The following is a 21,513-nucleotide window of genomic DNA, read 5'->3' as shown; positions in this document are numbered from 1 at the left end:
GTGTGTATGTTTTTATCTGCTGTAGTTGTGCTGTCTGTTTCTGACATCCCTGCTCCTCCACAAGCAACAAGAGAAACGCTGCTGTCACCTGAAACTGAATTAATGCAGATGCATCCCCACTTGAATAAGATATCTGGGTTACACCTAATTCCATTGGTGAAAATAAATCTGTTCAATCAACAACTAAATAAATATTTGATTAAATGCACTTACTCCTGTAATGGTTAAGTTTCTCATGTGTGGAAACAGATTCAAAGCCACTAATGCTCATTCGATAAGAATGAAGCTACTGTAGCAGCTAGTTAGTTTAGCATTAAGACTGGGATTATAGGACAAAGCAGTTTCATCCTCTGGCTGCGGATGACAAAATCAGCCCATACCCTAAGATCTGACTATTCATTGTATGGATGTTTGAGATGAACTGACTCACTCTTAGAAGTTTTCTTTCCATATTTAAACAATGTTCTATATAAATAACTATAAACCATGTATTCTTCTAATGTCTAGGACCCAGACCCAGTTGTCTTGACTGAAATGATGTCACAAACATAAACTACTATTTAATTTCTAGTATCATACATTGGCCTTAATGCAGTTCTTAAGGAATATAATTTTAAGGTAGTATCAACTCACCAATCTTTAAGTGACAAATAATTTTAGTATGATACTGACAATAATTCCTAAAACACTCCAAACATTGGCCATACACAAAACCTTAGTATAGGCAGTAAACATGGGACCTGCCTTGATCAGCTGCTGTGTTGTTAATGTTAAATCATTGCAGGACATGTTTTCACAATGTTGTACTATGACTAGAATTAAAGAAACTGTTAGCCTTACTAGCACAGCTGGGACAAGGTCTTATGCTACCAAATTGGAAGTTGGATTTCTAATCAAACACAATTGTAAAAGAGGATGTGAGAAACAAGGCAGTCTGCCGCATCTGAAACTCAAAGTGAAAACATCGGATCAGCAGGAAGACTGCAGGTGGTCATAGTAAAAGATAAAAGAAGTAATGAAGGTTAAAGTGAGGAGAAAATCTCTGATACAAACACCAGAGAGCAATGACAAAGACATTTCTAAATGGCTGAATATGTATCAAAATACGTAAAATACGTATCAAAACGTTAGTATATAGGTAAAAAAGCTGATATCTAATTTACAGTTTTCAGCCTCAGCCTTAGAAATCATAGTTCCCTGAAGATCAGTGGTGTAAATGTGAACAGGGTTACGTGCAGGGTTAGAGCAGTGAATAGTAATTGAACTTCTGTGCTAAAAAAAAAATCCAAATTGATCCAGTTTGTAAAATCTAACGATATCCTTTAACTCAAAGTATCCCATTCAATCATCATCCCATCACTGCAGCAGCTTAAGTGCTGTCAGTCAATGTTAACAACTGCAGGTAATCTGTTTTAAAAGGCCTCACAAAAGGTAACAAAGTGCCCGATCAATAGCTGCGCTTTGAGTGAAAACCCCTCCGATCGTTTTCACAGTAGGCACTGATCACATTTCCTGTTAAGTAACAGCATGCGAATTGGAGATGAAGTGTAGGTTTGTGACAGGACATCGCTCTCGATAAGAGGTTAGTGCAGCTACTTGGCCTCTGACAGTCGACCTTTACATTTTAGCGGCTACGCGTTGTAAAAATAGTCTCCTGTCGAAATGTGGGACACACACAACGCACACACACGCACACTGCTGGTGCCCCTCCCTTTGCTTTTCCAGCTTGATTAAATCAACCTCATTAATTATTCAAATACTAAAAATTCTCGTAACGGATCTGATACGTTTTATTAAACTGTAGCAGTATTTACAATGTACAATCACTGAATTGTTCCATTTCAAGACACATTTAAAAGTGCTTTTTAAAAGTGAAGTTTTGTTCTGAATAAATAAGAGTTTCCATTTTCTGACAACAATACAACAACAAACAACAGTAAAGCTGCAAATGTGCTCACAAAATAATTATAATAAAACACAAAATATTAAGACAAATGCTGAGGTTTTACTGTAATACTGCTACAACTTTCATTTTTTCTTTTTTTTTTTTTTGAAAGCTCATATTGCAGCGATAATTAAAATACCTTGTATGAGTCGGGTAAACCACAGGAGAAAAAAAAAGAAAAGAAATCCTGACCTGATGCAATGTTTTGTGTCCAGTCACAAAAAGGGAATTAAAAAATAAAAAAGTGGTCTTCTTTTCTGCATCACAAAAAAAAAAAAAACAAACTTCTGTGTTGGCGTGGAGGCGGGACACTTCACCCCATCACCAGATTCTGACGTCTTTAAAAGACAAGTTTAGTTTGTAGTCTCACAACGAAGAATCCAGCTGATTGAAAACAGATTGTTGAAGTCCTGCCGCCCAAGGATCAGACTCCCAAACAGAGCAGATTACTGACAGTATGTCCCAATGGATTTTTTTTTCTTCTTGTTCTTGTTTATCCCAATGTCGGCGGCGGCGGTGGTGTGGTGTAAAAGTGGACGCAGGAGGTCGGTCAGCGGCTGATGGGAAGCTGTGGTAAAGAGATGGACGAATGGGTCAAGTGACCCGGAGCAGCGAGGACGGAGAAGGGATGAGCTGCAGGAAGAAGAGAAGAAGTTTTAGGAAAACAGTGACGGAGCGTTACTGTGATTTAGTTAAAGAAAGAGGTTACTGATGAGACGTGAAGACTTTCGAATGAACTGCTGATTCAAACACGGGCCTTCAGCACTTCTCTCTAAGTGTAGCCATTGCTATTCATATCATCCTGAACTACAAATCTAATCAGAGCTCCTCTCTCTTTTGTGGGAGTAAAGGAAAACTGTAACACTTTGTAATAAAACCCTCAATTTACACTGTGTGACTCGAGCAGCGATAAAAATGCTAACTGCTTCCTAAAGTGAAGCAAGAGTGGCAGGAAATAAAATGATGGGGAACAGGGGAGTTACGGTTGGGCATTTTAGAGAAAAGAAGAAATAAATTATTTGACGTTTGAAGAGAGAGAAAAAAAAACAAATGTTGTTATCGACAGTGATGTTGTGCAGACTCTACAAACTTAAAAAAAAAACTGCTATGAGCAAAAAGGCAAGAAAGTGTTGTTGTTTCTGGACCGGAGTCAATCCAAAGAACATGAGCTGGCTGCATAAACGGCCTATGCAGTCTTTAACCTGTTAAGTTCCCTTTAAGTATGTAGCCATAAAGTCGCCCTGTTACTCCAAGATTGAAGCTTCCTATGTCAAAAACTATAAAACTGCAGTAGTACCTCACCTCACATTTACTCAAGCACTGCACTTCATTACAATTTGGAGTTACTTGTTCCTTGTTCTGATCCACATTCATACTCTTAACGCATAACAAGAGTTAATCCTTATGCATTTCACCACATTTTATGACATGATATGAAATATGGTTTTAACTATTCTACAGTATATATACTGCTGGGCATTTTAAAGTTCAGCAGTATCATATTTAACTGAGTGACCATGTGTTTTTAATGTAAACTCCTACTCTCTATCATAACCAGGCACAATAGCTGTCAGATAAATGTGTGTAAACAACTTAAACATACAGTATTTATTTATGAAATGTAGTTGTTGTTGAATAGACATGTAAAGTAGCATGACTAAAGTCTGTATAGTATTTTATGTTAAGTACACACTATTAAGCATTAGTTAAGCATTAAATACTGACACAAGAATACTCATTAGTATGTAGTTTATAAACACAATTAAAACATTTTTACTTATCATTGATGCACTGACTGTATTTATAAACTACATACTAATGAGTATTAATGCATTATAAATGAAGAATTCAGCATTTATTAATGCTTAACTAATGCTTAATAGTGTGTGCTTATTATAAAGTGTTACCTAAAATCTAATAACATGTGCAGTATAGTAAATATATAGTACATACATGTGTAAATTAAGAGGAATAAATAATAAAGTAGTATTAAATAAAGCACCTCAGATGTCCACTCAATTGCAATATGTGAGTAAATGAACTTCCATCACTGCATATTAAATAAACGTTTTAACTCCCTATTCAAATACCAATTAATTATGGTGTTAAATGTCATTACAGAAGTATAATCCTCCCTGTGATCAGTGTGTGTCTTTTGGCACTAACATGAGGAGCCGGCACTCACTGTCCAGGTATCCCTGCAGGGCGAGTAGATGTGGTCGGTCTGGGCTGCTGAAGGGCGAGTAGTGGATATCGTCCGGCAGCGACGGAGGCATCCTGGACATCGGAGCGCTCTGAGAGAAGCTGCTCTGAGGCGGCTGCTTTTTGTGTCGTGCTCGGCAGTTCTGAAACCAAACCTGGAAAAAAATATTACAGGTAATGTGAACATGCAGCAGGAAGGGGCGGGTGTACTCTGTAACAACAACACACTGTAACAAGTCGTTATTTGAGAAACCGACCAGTCCATTAAACTCAAACTACAAGTTTATTTACTGACAGATAATTAATTTACTAATTGATGAATCTCTCTAGCTGAAGTAGTTTTAATAACCCCAAACCAAAATAATCACAGGTACATTCATATTTTCTTGTTTATGAAAGATAAAATCCATCAGACCCACTAATGATGAATAATAACAACCTGTTGGCTTCAGTTCAAATTGATAAAACAAAACTTGAACTGAAAATAAACTATTAACAACTGAAATCTTTAAAGTTGAGTCTCTCGTCAGTGTTTGAATTTGCAATCAAATAGAATTAGTTTGCTTTGCATGATTGGTAAGATTTCACCCATCATATTAAATGGTGTTAATGTGTAAAAACTATAATGAAACTAATCTTACTCTAAAGTATGTCACAGCTAATTGTTTCCCTAAAAGAATTTTAAAAAAAAAAGTTTATGATACTTTTATTTTGAAATACTGGATAGTTTTCCAGGTTCACCAGGTCAATTTCAGAGGGACGAACAGGCCACAGCTCTTCATTTTAAAAGATTATAAACAAGAAAACTGGCAGCCACTGATCTAAAAGGGTTTTTAAGGTATTTTCCAACTAATCATTATGAGTTATGGGGTAAATTCAGTTTATTTGGGTGGTAATTGTCTAAAAACTGCTGCTATCAGTCTCGACCTTCAATAAAACACTGTACTGTACACACGAGAACTGTTTTTGTCTTTGTCTGACTGCTTATCACAAACTACATGTGTGATTTTACATTTTTTCAAATTGTTTCATTTGAACTGTTTCCAAAAGCCTGAAAAGGTAAAACAACTGACGGGTCCAAACTAAATATATCTCTGCGGATCTGAAATGTGAATATTTTCATCTTTCCTCTCACGTTAATTATGTCTCAACCTCTTTTTCTATGTCTATGCTATAATCCAATATAAACTTGTGCCATAGTGTTATATATTCTGTTCTATCAGCACCTACCTGTATGACTCGTCTGCTCAGTCCCGTCATTTCTGCCAGTTTCTGCAGAGTCTGAGCGTCTGGGTTGTTGTCCTGAGCGAACTGAGACTGCATCACCTGCGAGGACACACAGGTGTGAACCAACAGGTGGTGGAAAGTTTCTACATCTAGTCTACTTTATGTCCCTTCATTCGACAGCTTTAGACTTTACATGTTTATTTTTACACAACATATGAAGAACTTTTAAAATATGATGCTTTATTGATTAGTAAATTACCACAAAATTAATCAGTTTAGTCTTTCTGGCAACTGATTAATCATTTTAAAGGGATAGTTCAACATTTTGGCAAATTGGCCCATTGCCATAATCGCTATAGTCATAGCAGTAGGTTCGTTACCTTTATTTGTCGGTGTGAGGTATTTTTAGAACGGTGGAGCAGAGCCGCAGGCTGCTCAGAGCTACGCTATGGAGGCTATTTCTTGGTTTCCCTCATCAAACTCATCAAATACACAATCCAACAACTCCAAAACGCTCTGGTGTACAAGTTGTGACCTGCACATTCACCACGCTATGAGATAATAACTGAACGTTACCAGACAGAGTTGTTTAAGAGGTAAATTCATGCAAAACCACTGATGTTCAGGGACAGCAGACTCTGTATTTACCTCGAAAACGGCTCCGTTTCGTAACGTTCTGTTATTATCTCATAGCGTGGTGAATGTGCAGGTCACAACTTGTCCACCAGCGTTTTGGAGTTGTTGGATTGTGTATTTGATGAGTTTGATGAGGGAAACCAAGAAATTCCCTTAGCGTCCGTAGCGTAGCTCTGAGCAGCTCGCGGCTCTGCTCCGCCGTTCTAATAACAGCTTGCACCGACAATTAAAGGTAACGAACCTACTGCTATGACTATAGGGATTATGGCAATGGGCCAATTTGCCAAAATGCTGAACTATCTCTTTAAAATGTTTCTCTGCAGATAGTGCCTTGAGAATTTCATGGTTTCATCTTCTCAAATGTGATTATTTCCTCTAGTTAAATGAATAATTCTGCTGTTTGAGTAGTGGAAGGTGTGACGCAGCTCTGAGTAATGATGGAAATCTTGTGAGTTTTCGAGAGGCTTCGGATGTTGAAAGCAGAAGGATTTTCAATGACGCTCGGCTTGATGCATCCAGGAGAAAAAAAAAAACGATGAACCAGCTCAGCAGTGAAGCCAGTCTGAAATGTGAAGCTGTCGTCTGCACAGACTTGTTTAAACCCTGAATCCTCACATGGCACAAGCTCGTGCAGGAGTCGAGATCATTGGAAACCAAAATCTAAACACAAGCTCCCGTCTTGCCTAAACTCGTGTAACCTCTGTCCAACCAACAGAGACACAAACTGACCATGACACACACACAGACACACACACTGTTTGTCATGGCTCTCCACCTTATCAGTGCTTTCACAGCTCCTAGAAACTGACAGGGAACTGTTGCTTCAGAGTAAATGACATGTTTCCTGAATCAGAGAGCACACACTGAGAGAGAAGAAAACTCCTGGACTCTGTTTTTTAAAACTTGTGATTTACAAAACAAACAATAAATCAATGGACAGGTTAATCCACAGTGCAAATAATCACAAACTAGCCATTAAACAACCAACAAGCCATTAAAAACGAGCTTCGCCTGAACCAGCAAGAGTCACAACCTGCTTTAACATGAATGCATGAGTTATAATAACCTGTTGTACTATATCATGTACAACTTCATACACTCACACACAAACACACACACATTGGAGCAGGATCTACCTGCAGCTGCTCAGCAGTGAACGATGTTCGCGCTCTCTTGGCTGGTTTTGGTTGGCAGTCCTGATCAGAGGGCAGCGCTCCTTCCAGAGTCAGTCCTGTGCCTGAAGACACAAAAAAACAAAACAAAAAAATAAGTCAGTTGTTACGCTGTGAGGTTGCACAACAGGACAATCTTGTTACCAATCTCTTCAAGATCTGAGCCATGAAAGTAAAAGAATCGTCCAGACAAGGTACAAAAACATAAAATTGCACACAAGAGTTTATACTACAATTACCTACATGTTCCTCACAGCAGAGAGTACATCCCTCCAATTAATATCAGAGTGAAAATACAGGAAATAATAATTAAAGCAGAAGTAAGCGATCCGGTCGTTTTGGCTAACTTCCTGTCAGCCGATGGAATTAGCAGTCCCCGCCCTCGTCCCTACGTCACCACATTCACGCGCATCCCTTGGCTGCACACACAGAGAGGACCGCCCCTTTATGCCGTTCTCTCTCCTCATTGGATAAAGGTTGTAGGATACAAGGAAAGTTTTCTCCTCGGCTTACAGCAGAGCAGAGTGACTGACAGACCCGTGTTTCGGACCAAACACTCTATATAAGTGATTGCTGTCGGAAGATATAACTATTTAAGACACATTCCGCTTACTTCTGCTTTAAAGCTTCAGTTGGTAACAATTATTCAGTCATATTTGCTGGAATTGTCACTATATTCTGATGGTCAGACATTAAATGAGTAATTTAGGACAAAATCCAACTCCTCTGGCTCCACCTACAGCCTGTAATCGTATTTGCCAAAATCCACCGCGCCCGACGATTCTCCACCAGTCAGGTAGAGGGAGCAGGAGGAGCAGCCAATCGCAGCTCCTACACGTCGTGCTATGGATACGGTACATCTTTTTTTTTTTTTTTTTTTTCTCTGTGGGTGCGTTCATGGCTACTTTGTGTGTGTCTGTGTGTGTGTGGGGCGCTTGGCAGAGGTTCATAAAGTGACCTGACGGAGTATTGTCTTGAAATTTCCGACCAAGTCGCGGAGTTTACTTTCACTTTCGTCAACTTACCAACTGGAGCTTTAATTCTCTATAATGATCAATATCAGGGTCTATATTGAACATGTTGGACCTCTGTGTGAAACATCCCTTCATGAATCTTATCTATGCCTCTCTCCTCCTGACTTATTTTCCTCTCACTGTGACTGTTTATGTTACAGCTCCACAAAAATGTCTCTCTCTCTCTCTCTCTTCTCCAGGTTCAGTTCCCTCGAACCTCGTTCAGATCTTTATCTGACACTCAAGATGTGAACAGAGACTGAACATCGGTGTATCATGTTGAAAACAGGGGCTGAGGAGGGTCTTCACAGTTCCGAACGTCATCTATGGTCAAAACCGGAAGCACGTCCGGTGGAATTGTACATTTACGTTTCCATGGTTTTCAGTCGTTGTCATAGTTGCAGTAAATGCATGGATCTATTTATGCTGTCTTTTAACACGGATGTCAATTTGTGTGATATCCATTGTTAAAAGCTGGTGTGATGATCCATGCATTTACCACGACTACCGAAACCATGGAAACGTAAACATAAAATTCCACCGGAAGAGCAAAACCGGCTTACTGTATGTTTTTGATGTTTGGAAAAAGGTGGATAAAAGTTGTCTGAATATTTTGTTCCAGGCCCCAAAAACAAGCCTGGATCTCCACCTGGGTGATCTAGTCAATCAATCAATCAATTAATTAATTAATTAATTAATCAACTAATCATTCCAGCTGAAGAGCACTGTTTGTTTTTCAGGCTGCCTGGGGAAACTGACCTGTGTGCTTGGGGGTCAACATGGGCCCCAGCAACACATTTTCACCCTGAGACCCCCCCACCCCCCCTCCTCAGTTAATCAGCCCCTCTTCTGCCTCTTGTATATTTTGGCTGCCTGGGTCGTCCCATTCCCAGACCGTCGTCATCAGAGGTTGATATCCGTTACCGTTCTCGGCGGCCCGGCGGAGGTTGTCCAGCATGATGTCGTAGTGGCTGCGGCAGAGCACGCGGCCCTCCACCAGGCCGAACTCCTCCCCGGTGGACAGCTGCCTCTTGCAGGAGAAACAGGCGAAGCAGGCCAGGTGATAGACGCTGCCCCGGGCCCGGCGCACCCAGTCGCTGGCGTACACCTGCCGGCCACACTGAGCGCACTTAGTGCCGAACCTACTGTGAAGGAGAAGAGAAAGGAGGGGGAAGGAGGGAGTGGGGGGCGGGGTAAAGGTCGGCTGCTCAGGAACAATACACTTCATTGGCTTAAACACAACTAACAGCCAATAAGGACGTCCAGTCCACGATAGCACGTTATTCTGTTGTATTCAATGTTTAATTATCCTGTAAATAAAGATCAACCTTCACATTTCTGCTTTAATCTGTAAAAACACTGTTTTTTTATCTCTGTTCCTGCAAATATTGACTTTCTATTTATCCTGCACCAAAAATAATTTGTCTTGGACACACACTAGTGTTGTATCTAAACCAACACACATGTTTTTCTGCTGTGGGCCATCCCATCATGTACTGTAGAGCACGACTCCCACTCCTCTCTAAAACCCATCGTGGGATCAGTGTTGCTGCCTCTTTTAATGCAATCAGTTCACATAATATCACACTGCAGCTGTTGGACCATAACTATGTTAATACAAGTTTTAAAATATCTTTGGAGCTTGAAATTCATCCAGTCACCCTTTGCCAAAATATTGTTATAGTTATATAGTTTCACATTAAATCTTAACATTTCTACAAAAACTGGTGTAATATTTTTGGTTTTATTTCCTTTTAATGCTAATTTTGTCTTTTCCCCACATTTGATATCACAGTAGTTCGTATTCAGAGAGCCACACTGTTACATTTCATTTAAATACAACAAACTCACATACACACAGGAAAAATAATTGAATTGGAACAGCAGAAAAAGCCACTGTCTGACTGAGGCGTCCTTTGATGGTCTCCCTCAGTATTTTGCATTGTTTGCTGTGGTAGTTTGTGTTTCATCTGCAGCGTAATTGTTGCAGAGAGATTTGCACAGCGTCTCTTTATCTCTGTGTCAAGTGTTTACATGGTCTAAATCACTGTAGTTTCCAACCTGAGGGTTCGACATCCCTGGATCTGAGAGGGCATGAAGTTGATTGAAAGGGAGAAAAATGAACAACTTCTCAAAATATTTGATTTTTATTTTGAAATGCTTCATAATTTATCTAATAGAGTCCAGAAAAATCATTTTAAGCAGGTAATTTTGGAAGGAAAACCAGGCGACAGGTAGACAATGTTGTATTTTAAGGGGTGGAGAACCCCTTTTTTAATTTTAACTAAAGGTAAAACACACAAAACCACAGCATATGTAGGCTACTGTAAGTTCTGCTTGTGCCACTGTCTCAATACTGTGTTATCTCTTAGATAATAAGAGAGATAATGTTATGTGCATTTTTACTAACAAGGGCATGGTTCTTTACTGACTTATCATTAATTGATGTTTCCAGCATCTTTTATTGAAATGCACAATATAATCTACATCAATAAGAGTTTGATGGCAGGGCCCCAGACACTGTAGCATCTGAAATTAGCTAATAAGTCAAATAAATCTTGTTGTACTTTTAGGTCCGAAGTTGATTTTGGGGAGAAAATCGACTATTAGCTGTAAAAACACCCAGACACATTATAATCCAAATTATTCCTTATGATTTATCACTTGAACAAAAATAATCTTAAAGTCATCAGTCATTTCATTTTTCTCCATTTATGTTGAAGTTATTAAGTTATAATAAAAGCTAAATTCAAATAAGTGCCAATTTCATTATTTTCCTGTTTTACAGCTTGTTGCTGATTTATCTGTCTGCCTGGCTTTTTTTTTTTTTTAAATAGAAAACAACCAAAACCGAAAAAAACCCAAACAAACAAACGCATGAGCTCACAGCGGATCGTTCACAAGAGTTTGAAAGATTAAATTGGAAACTTAGAGATAAGATAAAATCCGGAGAAACAGGAATTTATTGAATGGTTCCGGTTCAGATCTTTAATTTGTCTGTTTTTTTCGCTCTCTCTCTCTGGCTAAAACACGTCATCTCGACAAATTAACTGAGAATTAACAAACCATGCAGTTTGCCTGCACGGACTATTTGCTATTTATTTTTTCAGAATAAAACGACCTAAAAAATGACCGGAAAAGGGATCGAAATGAAATAAACTTTCAAAATAAATGAAATAGGCTAAATTAATAAATTTGAATTGACTAATTAATTATTTTTGGACTCATTTGAACTGAACCTCGCTTCGCTATATAAAACAGATAGTTATTATTAATTTTGAAAAACAGCCTAAACACGTGCATTTAAAAACTTTAACATGCGAAAATCTGATATTGATTAAAATAAATATTAATAATAACAATACTGATTTGTATAATAAAACCAGGCTTTGTTCAGCGTCACAAAATAAACAGGAAACAGCTCGGGGCTTCACGGGATGAAAATCTGTGGCAGAAAAAAAAAGAAAACCCAACAACAAAAAACAACAGATTGATTTACCTGAAATAATCCAGTTTGCAGTAGATCTCCTTGTTTTTCACGTAGCAGCTGCTGTGTTGGCGCAGAGACGCTCTGCACACCGAGCACTCCAGACAGCCCAAGTGCCAGTTCAGGTTGTTGACCTGCCGAGATCAGACAATACGACAATCAAACACACACTCAGAGACACACACACACACACACACACACACTCAGAGACACACACACACACACACACACACGCTGACTGATGCACGACTGATGATCATGCAGAGACGATCAAGATAATCAAGATGCTCATCAGACTGAATGACACGAGTCTTATGGGAATTAAAGAGAATTAGAGAAAAATATCTAATAACCTATATATTTAAGAAAGAAAGAAAGAAAGAAAGAAAGAATATTTATTGCTACTAGTTTTCTGTTTTCTTGGTGTACGATTAAAAAAAAAGAGAGAGAGAGAATTAAATTCATTCTACAAAGACGCAGTTGGATCTTCAACTTCCTGAAGCTTTATGGACAGGTTTTATTCTTTCACAGACACTTAATAACATAATAACAACATATATAAATATACATTTATACATATATGGATGTTATTCTCACCTTCAGCAGGTACCGGTCGTGGATCTCCATGCCGCAGCTCGCACACTGGTTCTTGGCGGCCGCAGGAGAGCAGAGGCAGGCGGCCTCCGACGGACTGGACTCCCCGGACTCCTTCTTCACCTCCGACTTAGACTGCGTCAGAAAAGACCAGGTTTTACACAGGACACTGGACACGGTTCATCGCCTCGATTTAAAAAAATAAAAAATTAATTGTAAGAGAATGATTGGGATTGAAACAAAAAAACAAAAATCCTAATATTTCATAGGACGTGCAGGGATGTGGAGGAAACACGCGGATCTAGCCACTGGAAACAAAACAACAACTGCTCTGATTTATTTTTCTCCAGCTACTGTATATTTATCTGCTCTATACACATCATGGAGAACATTATTCAAAATGTCAGTCAAAAGTGTCCGTTAAAAATCTGTAATTCATTATGTGAACTCAAATCCACAGATTAAAAGTGGATAGATAGACAGATGAGGGCTGGTGCCCGGGTGCCACAGCAGCCTGCAGCCCCGTCCTGATCCAACCTGCAGCCTCTGCCGGAGGTTGAACACCAAAAAATAAAGTTGAGGAAAGAGAGCAAGACAGGAGAAATCGACGAGACCTCTGCACAGACCGAAAGACAAAGAAATCAAAAGGTTGCAAACCCAAACTCGCCCAGATGTTTGTGACTCACCATTTTTCGGGTCTTGAACGCTGCCTATTTGGAGAGAAGATGGAGCTTGCTCTGCGCATTACGCATCTCTGCCCCAACCCACACTATATCCGGTCCAAAACAACGAATAACAGTTTCTCCTGCATTTAAACCCTGGCAACAAAAGAAATTTTGATGCAATTAGAAGGAGGAAGAAAAAAAAAAACTATATGTGATCGATCATTCCTCTTGTGCGCAATGGGTGGCTGTATTCCCATGCAATCAAAACGCAGTGAAAAGAAAGGATGGCACTATATCTGCAATTAGCGCTGGATTGAAATGCTTCGCTTGATAAGAGGCGACACGAGTGTCAATTTCACCTGTCAATCAAGAAAAGGCAACCGAGCCACCAAGCCAAGAGAGGGGGGGAGAAAAAAAGCGGCGCATCCTAATTTCAATAGCTGTATAATCGAAAATCGAAAAATCTCCAAAGTGAAGAGGCTCAACTGGAGATCAGTCTATTCATAACAGACAATGTGCAGAAACTGCAGCTGATCTTGAGGAATAAAGGAGCTTGATTGTCTTTTTCTCATGATGGACCCATTTAAGTACTCGAGGCTCCCCTGGGTGATTACAGCTGCATTCATAAACTGCCAAAAAATCTGCGTTTGGGTGGCAATCCGGACTCCGTGTTGTCCTTCATTTTGTCGAAATGAGCCGGAATGTAAGATATGTTAATTGCCAGCTAGGGTATAAATATTGGGAGGCAGTGAAACAAGACGAGAGGGCCCCTATGGGAATAAGAAAAACATATAGTAGTAGGCTACTCCGTCGTCATCATCATCATCATCATCATCATCATACACGGAGAGAGGAGCAGCGAAAACATCGTCCGGTGAAAGTTTGTGCGGGACATCAGAGGGAGAATATCCAAATAATTCCGGTGGACATGGTTGTTTGTGCAGGCTTTCCTCCCAGAAACACTCTTCTTCTTCTTTCTTCTCCTCCTTCTCTTTCGCTCTCTACAAAATAATCCAACTTGATTAAACTTTGGAGGAACTGGGAATCAAACCAGTTGCACCAGCAGCACCACCCTCCCTGTGGTTTTTTCTCCTCCCCGCCTCGACGCTCAGAAGTTTACACCCAGTTCAGTTTCTCTCTCTCTCTATCACACACACACACACACACACACACACACACACACACACACACACACACACACACACACACACACACACACACACACACACACACACACACACACACACACACACACACACACACACACACACACACACACACACACACACACACACACACACACACACACACACAGGATGTGATGCTGCTGCCCACTGGATCGTGCAGCAGAAGCACTGGTACCGGCTTCACCTCTGCTTGTTCTGCTGCCTCATCACCAGAAGAAAAGAAAAAACACAAACATAAACATCATAAAAGTCTGAAAACAACTGGAACACTGAACTCTGAAAACTTCTCCTGAAGCTCTGAGGACGATGGAGGCCAGAGTCCATCTGTTCAAGTGGGACCACTTCACTGCTGATTGTAGAGCTATGGAGGCTTTAAGATGCTATTTAAAGCTAATTATCTAATTTTAAAGAACATTTATTGTGTGAAGTTTGGATGATTTTGAACTCACAACCGGACAATTATCATCATAGTCTGTCTTCAAACTACACTCACTCAGAAGGATTTACTTTTTTTTCTACATTAGTCCCAGAACATAACCTGTATTTTTATAGATTAAGAATAATATGAAAAGTTTATATGGCTTATATGTATATGGAGAGAAAATGTTGTAAAATACACAACTGAGATGTTATTCATTTATATCTTTTATAGTTTATTTCTATGAAGGCAGCACATAATTAAATCCAATTGCACCACCAGAGTTAATAATAGCTCGTTTGCATGTGTTGTCTCTAGGCAGGTTTAGACAAAGAAAAACACAACAGCAAGCTCATCGTGTAAAACAACAGAATCTAAAAGGACTTTACACTTCATGAGCCATCATATGTATATAAAAAAATTACCTATAAATATGAACATATCACCACATAAAAGTGCAGAGAGTAGATCAATATGATAAACAATACACGCAAAGTAATCAGTGGTGAACACAACTGACCAGTGTCATGATTTCTGTAACACTTTGACGCCTATCTCTATAATGCATTATAACCATATTCTTATAATGAGTTATATTGCAGTTATAGCACTGTATAACTAAAGTTATAAACATTCATAAATGATCATAATTCTTTATAACAATAATCATAACACAATATAAAGCATTTTATCATGACATATATAAGGTCAGGTTTATAAGACGTAATTGTTAGTAACTCACTAACTTGCCCACATCGATAATGCATTATAAATATAGTTATGTGTTATAATTGGCTTATAAACGTGTATAACTATTATTATAAACACTCACAAATTATCATAAGGCTTTATAACAATAAGAATAACACATTATAGAGCATTATAACGTTATTATACAGTAATACTTGACCTTATAAGCCATTACAAAATGCTCTATGATGTGTTATGCTTATTGTTATAAAGCCTTATGATAATTTATGAGTGTTTATAATGACAGTTTACATGTTTATAAGCCAATTATAACTATATTTATAATGCATTATCGATGTGGGCATTGTCAGAGAGGTACTAACAGTTATAACGTATAATACCTGACCTTATAAGTCATGATAAAATGCTTTATAGTGTGTTATGATTATTATAAAGCACTATGATCATTTATGAGTGTTTATAACTATAGCTATACAGTGCTATAACTGCATTATAACTCATTATAAGTGTGGTTATAATGCATTATAGATACAGGCGTCAAATAAAGTGTTACCATGATTTCTTGTGCACCTTAATAGATAAATAATAATAATCAAACTTTATGACAAATTTTCAGATTTAATGGGGGTTGAGAAAAAAAACTGACTAATTCAGTGAACGTGCCTCCAGCTTCATTTCCCATTAACGACACAGTGACACGTGGATAAAACCAAGCACATCCTGTTTATAAGGAACTGGGTTTCAGTTGATTGATAGTAAAAATCAGCCAATCGCTTGAGCGCTGGGCCGTGACGTCAACGTTCAGCTGGAGCAGCGTGGACATTAAAGTTGTGGCGCATGCTGTCGTTTTTTTAAATCTGTTTATTGTGAATGCAAATGTATTTGTCCGGTTTCCCCTCTTTGATAGAACTCAGATCTCAGGGAACAAAGACCCTTGTATCGTCTCGGTCGGTGCCTTAAACTTCCTTAAAAAAAAAAAGAAAAGTTTATTATCCTTGACTGATGAGTCCTGTGTGTTTGTTGTCATGTTAGTGTCCTGCGTCTAAGAAATCTCAGCCAACAAGGAAACAAACACACAGACACACACACACAAAAACACATCTCCAAACATCTTCTTCAGCCCGTGGTTTTGATTCACAGGAAATTGAATAGAACAGGAACAGGTCGTATCGGGGCCAAACTGGCAACCGATCAGAGACAATATTGAACAGTGATTGAATGTCAGCAGCTTTTCCTCTGATGTAAATGAATCAAACTCACGGAGCGAAGACGTCTCCTCAGGGTCAAAGAACAGCTCGCTGAATCGGATTTGCACGACTTCAGTGTCCTGAACCTTTTCGAAACAACCAGAAACAACTGTTTTACATGTGAGGCAGTTATTATTACACAATGGTACCAATTACTAAATCTGGGCCATGAATCTGACATTTCAACATCAACGTTTGACATAGAAACATTAAGTTTATTTTAAACACCCTTTAAATCATCCAAAATGACTTATATATAAAAATAAAGAAAAGTTCCTTAGCCTTTAAACTTTTGTTTTCCATACTTACTGCTGTGTGCCTCTTGTGGGAGCGCTTGTTTTGATTAATAAAAGTTTTATTGTTTGGCTGCGGTCACTTTATGTTTTTATCACTTGTTTTATGTCTCAGTGTGGTTACGTTTAGTATGTTTCTGTTTAGTTTTCCTCTTACACTGAAGCCACCAAAGCAAACTCCTATTAACTGCGTTGAAATGGCAATAAAGTCCTAAATCTTTTAGCGAAGCAAAAGGGCGAATCTTGGATAGCAATAACTTGAAAGTTCATGAAGAGGAAAAACTTAGATTACAGTCTATTCCATGTTTTATTGGTTATGATGATTTAAAAGCCAAACTGCTCAGTAACTGATGAGCTCCTCTGTTTGGACGACAGAGACGTCTCAATCCTCTTTACTCCAGTTATTGTGGGTTTTTTGTGCTGCAGTCCACACACCTACCACCACACACCACAACCGCCCACTCACACACACAGAGAGGGAATAAAACGACTTAAAGTGAAGGTTTCCATGAAATCAATGACACTTTATTACTTATTGATCCCATAAAAAGCATTCGTAACAGCAGAATTACATTGTCTCTGCCTCTCTGCTTTGTCAGTGTAATGCACTTCAGCGGCTCTGTGCATTAACTGTAATTACCAGATGGAGCAGAGGTCGACTGGAAGTGGGAGCTGGTCAAGATGCAGCAGGACTTTAAGGAGGGAAGAGCGTCATTTCACCTCCATTATCCAGACTCTTTAAGTGATGATTAGTAAGAGTGAAGGTTTTCGACCACTTAGACTGGTTTCTGACCAGTTTGTCACTGGTTTAGTTCTATACTGACACCCACAACGCCAGCGTTTCAGAGAGAGTGAGTTTCCTAAGATGTAATCCAATGTGTTTTGGATCTTTGTTTGATTTAAAAATGACAAGTAGCAAATATATTTTCATTTCTCTAGATGGTTGTACACTGTCCAAACCCCTAAACCCCTTAAAGCGTATTTAATTGCTTATTTTTGAATGAAGAAAAGTGAGCACCATTCACAACCATTATGGACAAATACTGCTGCGTGGACCCCCTCGTAACTCAGAGAAGGCACGGAGGACTCTGAAAATTCTCCCAGCCCTTAGTCGACTTGAGGGTGAGTAGATAATGAGTGAAATTTGAATTTTGGGTGAACTATCCCTTTAATTTTACAGTTTCTTAAGACATAAATGAATAAATAGAACTTACTGCACAGTTTAGTATCTGGATATTAATGATCAAATCTGGTGTATGCACCCCCAACTCTACTTTTTCCAAATCAGCTTGACAGAAACATCTCTATAGCCAAATGTCCACGTAGTTGCATGTTTGTGGAAATTGCTGCAACCATCGTCATCAGAGGACATTTACTAATTCATCACTAGCTGTCCCATTACTCTCCATTGACTATTACCATTGGAATAATGGCGGAGTAATCTGATGAAGACTGTGTGATACCATCAAAAGCTCCAGAGCAAGTGAGAAAGTGGACTCTGATTGGAGTGAATGGCATTTCCGAGGTCAAGACTGAAAGTTCATTTATTTATTTATTTAATCAATGAACAAAAAATAAATAAATAAATAAAGACATTTTTATCCATTGCACATGGATGAACACATGTGTGATGTCTCATTTCCTGTGCCCAGAGGTGAGGTGGGACTAGAGGTGGTGCAGACCTCCTCCTACTAATGAGAAGGGGACAGATAGTTGGGTAATTAACATCAGAGCCTCTTTATTAAGCAATCGTTAAAACCTCTTTTTGGAGAGTTGACAACACAACAAGAAAATGAAAGGACCTCCGGAGATAAAGAGATAAGTGAAAGAGATGAAATGACCTCAAAAAGATGCAAAATGTTGAACCCTAACAACGAGATGCAGAGCCGTCACGTAGTCATTTTAGAGAAGAGGCTTTTATACGTCTACGTATTGTCACGCGTTTGTAAACCTGCCCCCCTGTCTGTACGTCAGCCTTACTGAATTTCCTCTCTGTAGATTTGGCAGCGTGCAAAAAAGCCCGTTGACAATGGTGTAATATCTGAGGATGGGTCACCTCTTGCATCCTGCCCAGCTCCGTGGATGTGTGAAAGTCACAGTATGGCCGTGGCACGTGTTTGTATGTGAGCTCTTTATCCGGCGCGAGGCCCCGCCCTCCTTCCTTTACGCACAGCTGTCTACGAGCCGCGCTAACAATAAGCGGCCAGCGCACTGCCACAATAAAAACAAAACTGTGCAGCACATGCAAAAGCTATTAGACCCATCCAATGAGCCCCAGTGGACACTTTGATGGCTGGTATGTCGACAATGCATGACGTACGTTGTGGAGGTGCAGAGGGGTTCACATGAGGGCAGGATCTTATTTACAGTGCTGAATGTTGGAAAACAACCGGCATTAAGGTGGAGTGCTTTTGTCACAACTGAATAACAATGCCTGTGTAACACAAAGGCCTCCACTCACCAAGGTTAGGGGTTAAAGCCAGGCCTATGAACCTCCTGCTGTTAATGCAGTGTAGTAAGTTATTTTCAATGACCACCCTCTGCTTATGTTTCTCTGTTACCTTCCCATTAGCAGCTAGCAATCAGCAAGATCAATGTATTGATGTCACACGTATGATGATAGAACTTCTTGGTACGATTATTATCACTGAAATAATCACAGTATTACAATGATCTTACTCTTACAATTTCACGACACCATGAATGTGTGAAATCAAATATATAGTCAAAATATTATTGCAGCCAGGATTTTAACCAATACAAGAAAAAGAGATCACATTAGTCCTCAGCTTGCATCATTGCATTGGTTGCCTGTTTCTTTTCGGATTGATTTTAAAGTTCTGCTTAAAGCTTTAAATAACCTAGCACCATTTTATATTAACGAATGCCTTTCTTCTTATGCCCCATCAAGAACTCTTAGATCTTCCACTGCCTGTCTTTTAGTTGTGCCCAAGGTGTCCCACAAGAGAACCGGTGAAGCTGCTTTTTGTTTTTATGGCCCTAAACTTTGGAATACCCCCCCTTTAGATCTAAGAATGGAAGGCTCCTTTGCAAAGAAATTGAAAACCCATCTTTTTAATTTGGCTTTTACTGTAATATGGGTTGATTTTATATTACTTTTTTAAAGTGTTAGTTTTTTAGTTTTGTTAACTGTTTTTAACTGCTGTTCTTGTTCTTGTTCTTGTTTCTGAGATTGTGTTGTTCAAGCACTTTGGGCTGCACTTGTGCATGAAAGGTGCTCTACAAATAAAGTTTATTATTATTATTTTTATTATTATTGATTATATACACTTTTTTTCCCGACGTATTTCCTCCTTTGGCTGTTACTTTATTGCAGCGTTTTACAGGCTGTCATTGACTTCATACATTTGTTTTGAGGAGATAATCGCACTGAACGAAAACAAAGTTAAACAACCAGTAACACGTGGTTGTTGTGCAAGTTTGTTTTTGTTCCCTGTGAGTTGTGCTGATCTGCCTATACGTTACGTACCGTATGTGTTTATCTTTTTTGGAAAGTGTCGGTATTGAGGAATCTTCATGATTAATTAACCGTGGTGTTTAATACCGCAGTGAATCCTGAAATCAACCAACCGTGACATCCCTAGAAATCTAATCAATAAAAAAGTAGGTAATCTCATTCAAATGAGCCTGAATGCACTCAGTGTATTAGATGGATCTTATGGTTTTATGGCTCTTCTAATCAAGATATGTGCTGGCTTTGGCCATCTGTCTTCTCGACCTCCACTGGATCCTTTTGTATGAGAAGTCTGATAGCCAAGAAGCTGCTGTGGTTGCAAATGTTAATTATACAATTGTCTATGGAAATCACACAGTAATTATCTTCCCATCTTGAAATATCAGACTCATTCTCTCATGATTAAAGACTCTGGAAACCTCCTTTTTTTCCCCCTCAGCCGCCATTTTACTCTGAGTGATGTGGTATTTTCTGCCAAACGTTGACCCGTTTTGGTTATTTCACAGGAGAGTTTTTTTTTTCCTGTGGTCTTTCCACTGGTTTAAAGTGGGTGTGACTCACAAAGTTTATGTCACATATTTTCTGTGCCCCAATTAGGATTTTGCAACCAGAACTGGATGGCATTGGTGTGGTTGTTTGTTTATGCTGCCTGGTCAGTGTCCATGAAATCCACTGAAACCACACCCACCTTGTTCTGATGATGTAGATTAGCTTCGTTTGGAGTGTTAATCTCTTAATAAAATAAAACCCAATCATGTTTTTCCAATTGGAACAAAATTTCCAGCGGCTATTGGACACAGCGATCTCGTTAACATGACATGATTAATGATTTTTCTTAAAACCATTGCTTATGTTGGAACAATACCTGATATTTTTGCATGTGTACCATATATTCACTACAGTAAAATCTAATGCATTACTCCAAATCAAACATCATTAGTCTTTCTGACATTGTCGATTTCACAGTAAGATACACACAGAGCTAGAAAAACCACAAAAGGCGCATTCGTCACCTAAATCCAAACTTTGTTATACAGAGCTTCTCTCTGAACTGTAGCAACAGAGATGTGAACATTGAATGTGTTTTGAATTGATTCACTTGTCATCTGTTTGCAGTGCACACACACTGTTGCACTCATATATCAGTGCATACAATCTTATACAAGACATCTGTTGTGTTCGGCCTAAGTTCACCGAGCTATATTATATTTCTTGCATTGCTTCTTCCCATATAACAATGT

General features: G+C 39.0%; 1 protein-coding gene across 3 annotated transcripts in view; it reads right to left on the bottom strand.

Moving 5' to 3' along the window:
- Positions 1–1,766: 1,766 nt before the first annotated feature.
- Positions 1,767–21,513, bottom strand: part of lhx6b (LIM homeobox 6b) — a 37,700-nt gene continuing 17,953 nt past the window's right edge. Inside the window, exons 1-9 of one of the 3 annotated variants that reach the window (XM_085786310.1) lie at positions 13,301–14,019; positions 12,963–13,094; positions 12,280–12,411; positions 11,695–11,816; positions 9,120–9,340; positions 7,147–7,247; positions 5,378–5,473; positions 4,131–4,302; positions 1,767–2,578 (exon numbers count right to left, since the gene is read on the bottom strand). In XM_085786310.1, the coding sequence (XP_085642436.1) occupies positions 2,496–2,578; positions 4,131–4,302; positions 5,378–5,473; positions 7,147–7,247; positions 9,120–9,340; positions 11,695–11,816; positions 12,280–12,411; positions 12,963–12,965 (930 nt within the window). In that variant the 5' untranslated portion in view covers positions 12,966–13,094; positions 13,301–14,019 and the 3' untranslated portion in view covers positions 1,767–2,495. Of the gene's footprint in view, positions 2,579–4,130; positions 4,303–5,377; positions 5,474–7,146; positions 7,248–9,119; positions 9,341–11,694; positions 11,817–12,279; positions 12,412–12,962; positions 13,095–13,300; positions 14,020–21,513 lie in introns of those variants that run through there. The other 2 variants (XM_085786311.1, XM_085786312.1) reach the window with 2 other exon arrangements.

The sequence above is a fragment of the Trachurus japonicus genome, chromosome 9 (assembly GCF_045865225.1).
Source record: "Trachurus japonicus isolate A0001 chromosome 9, Traja_1.0".
Lineage (NCBI taxonomy): Eukaryota > Metazoa > Chordata > Actinopteri > Carangiformes > Carangidae > Trachurus > Trachurus japonicus.
This window is presented reverse-complemented; position numbering and strand designations above follow the sequence as displayed.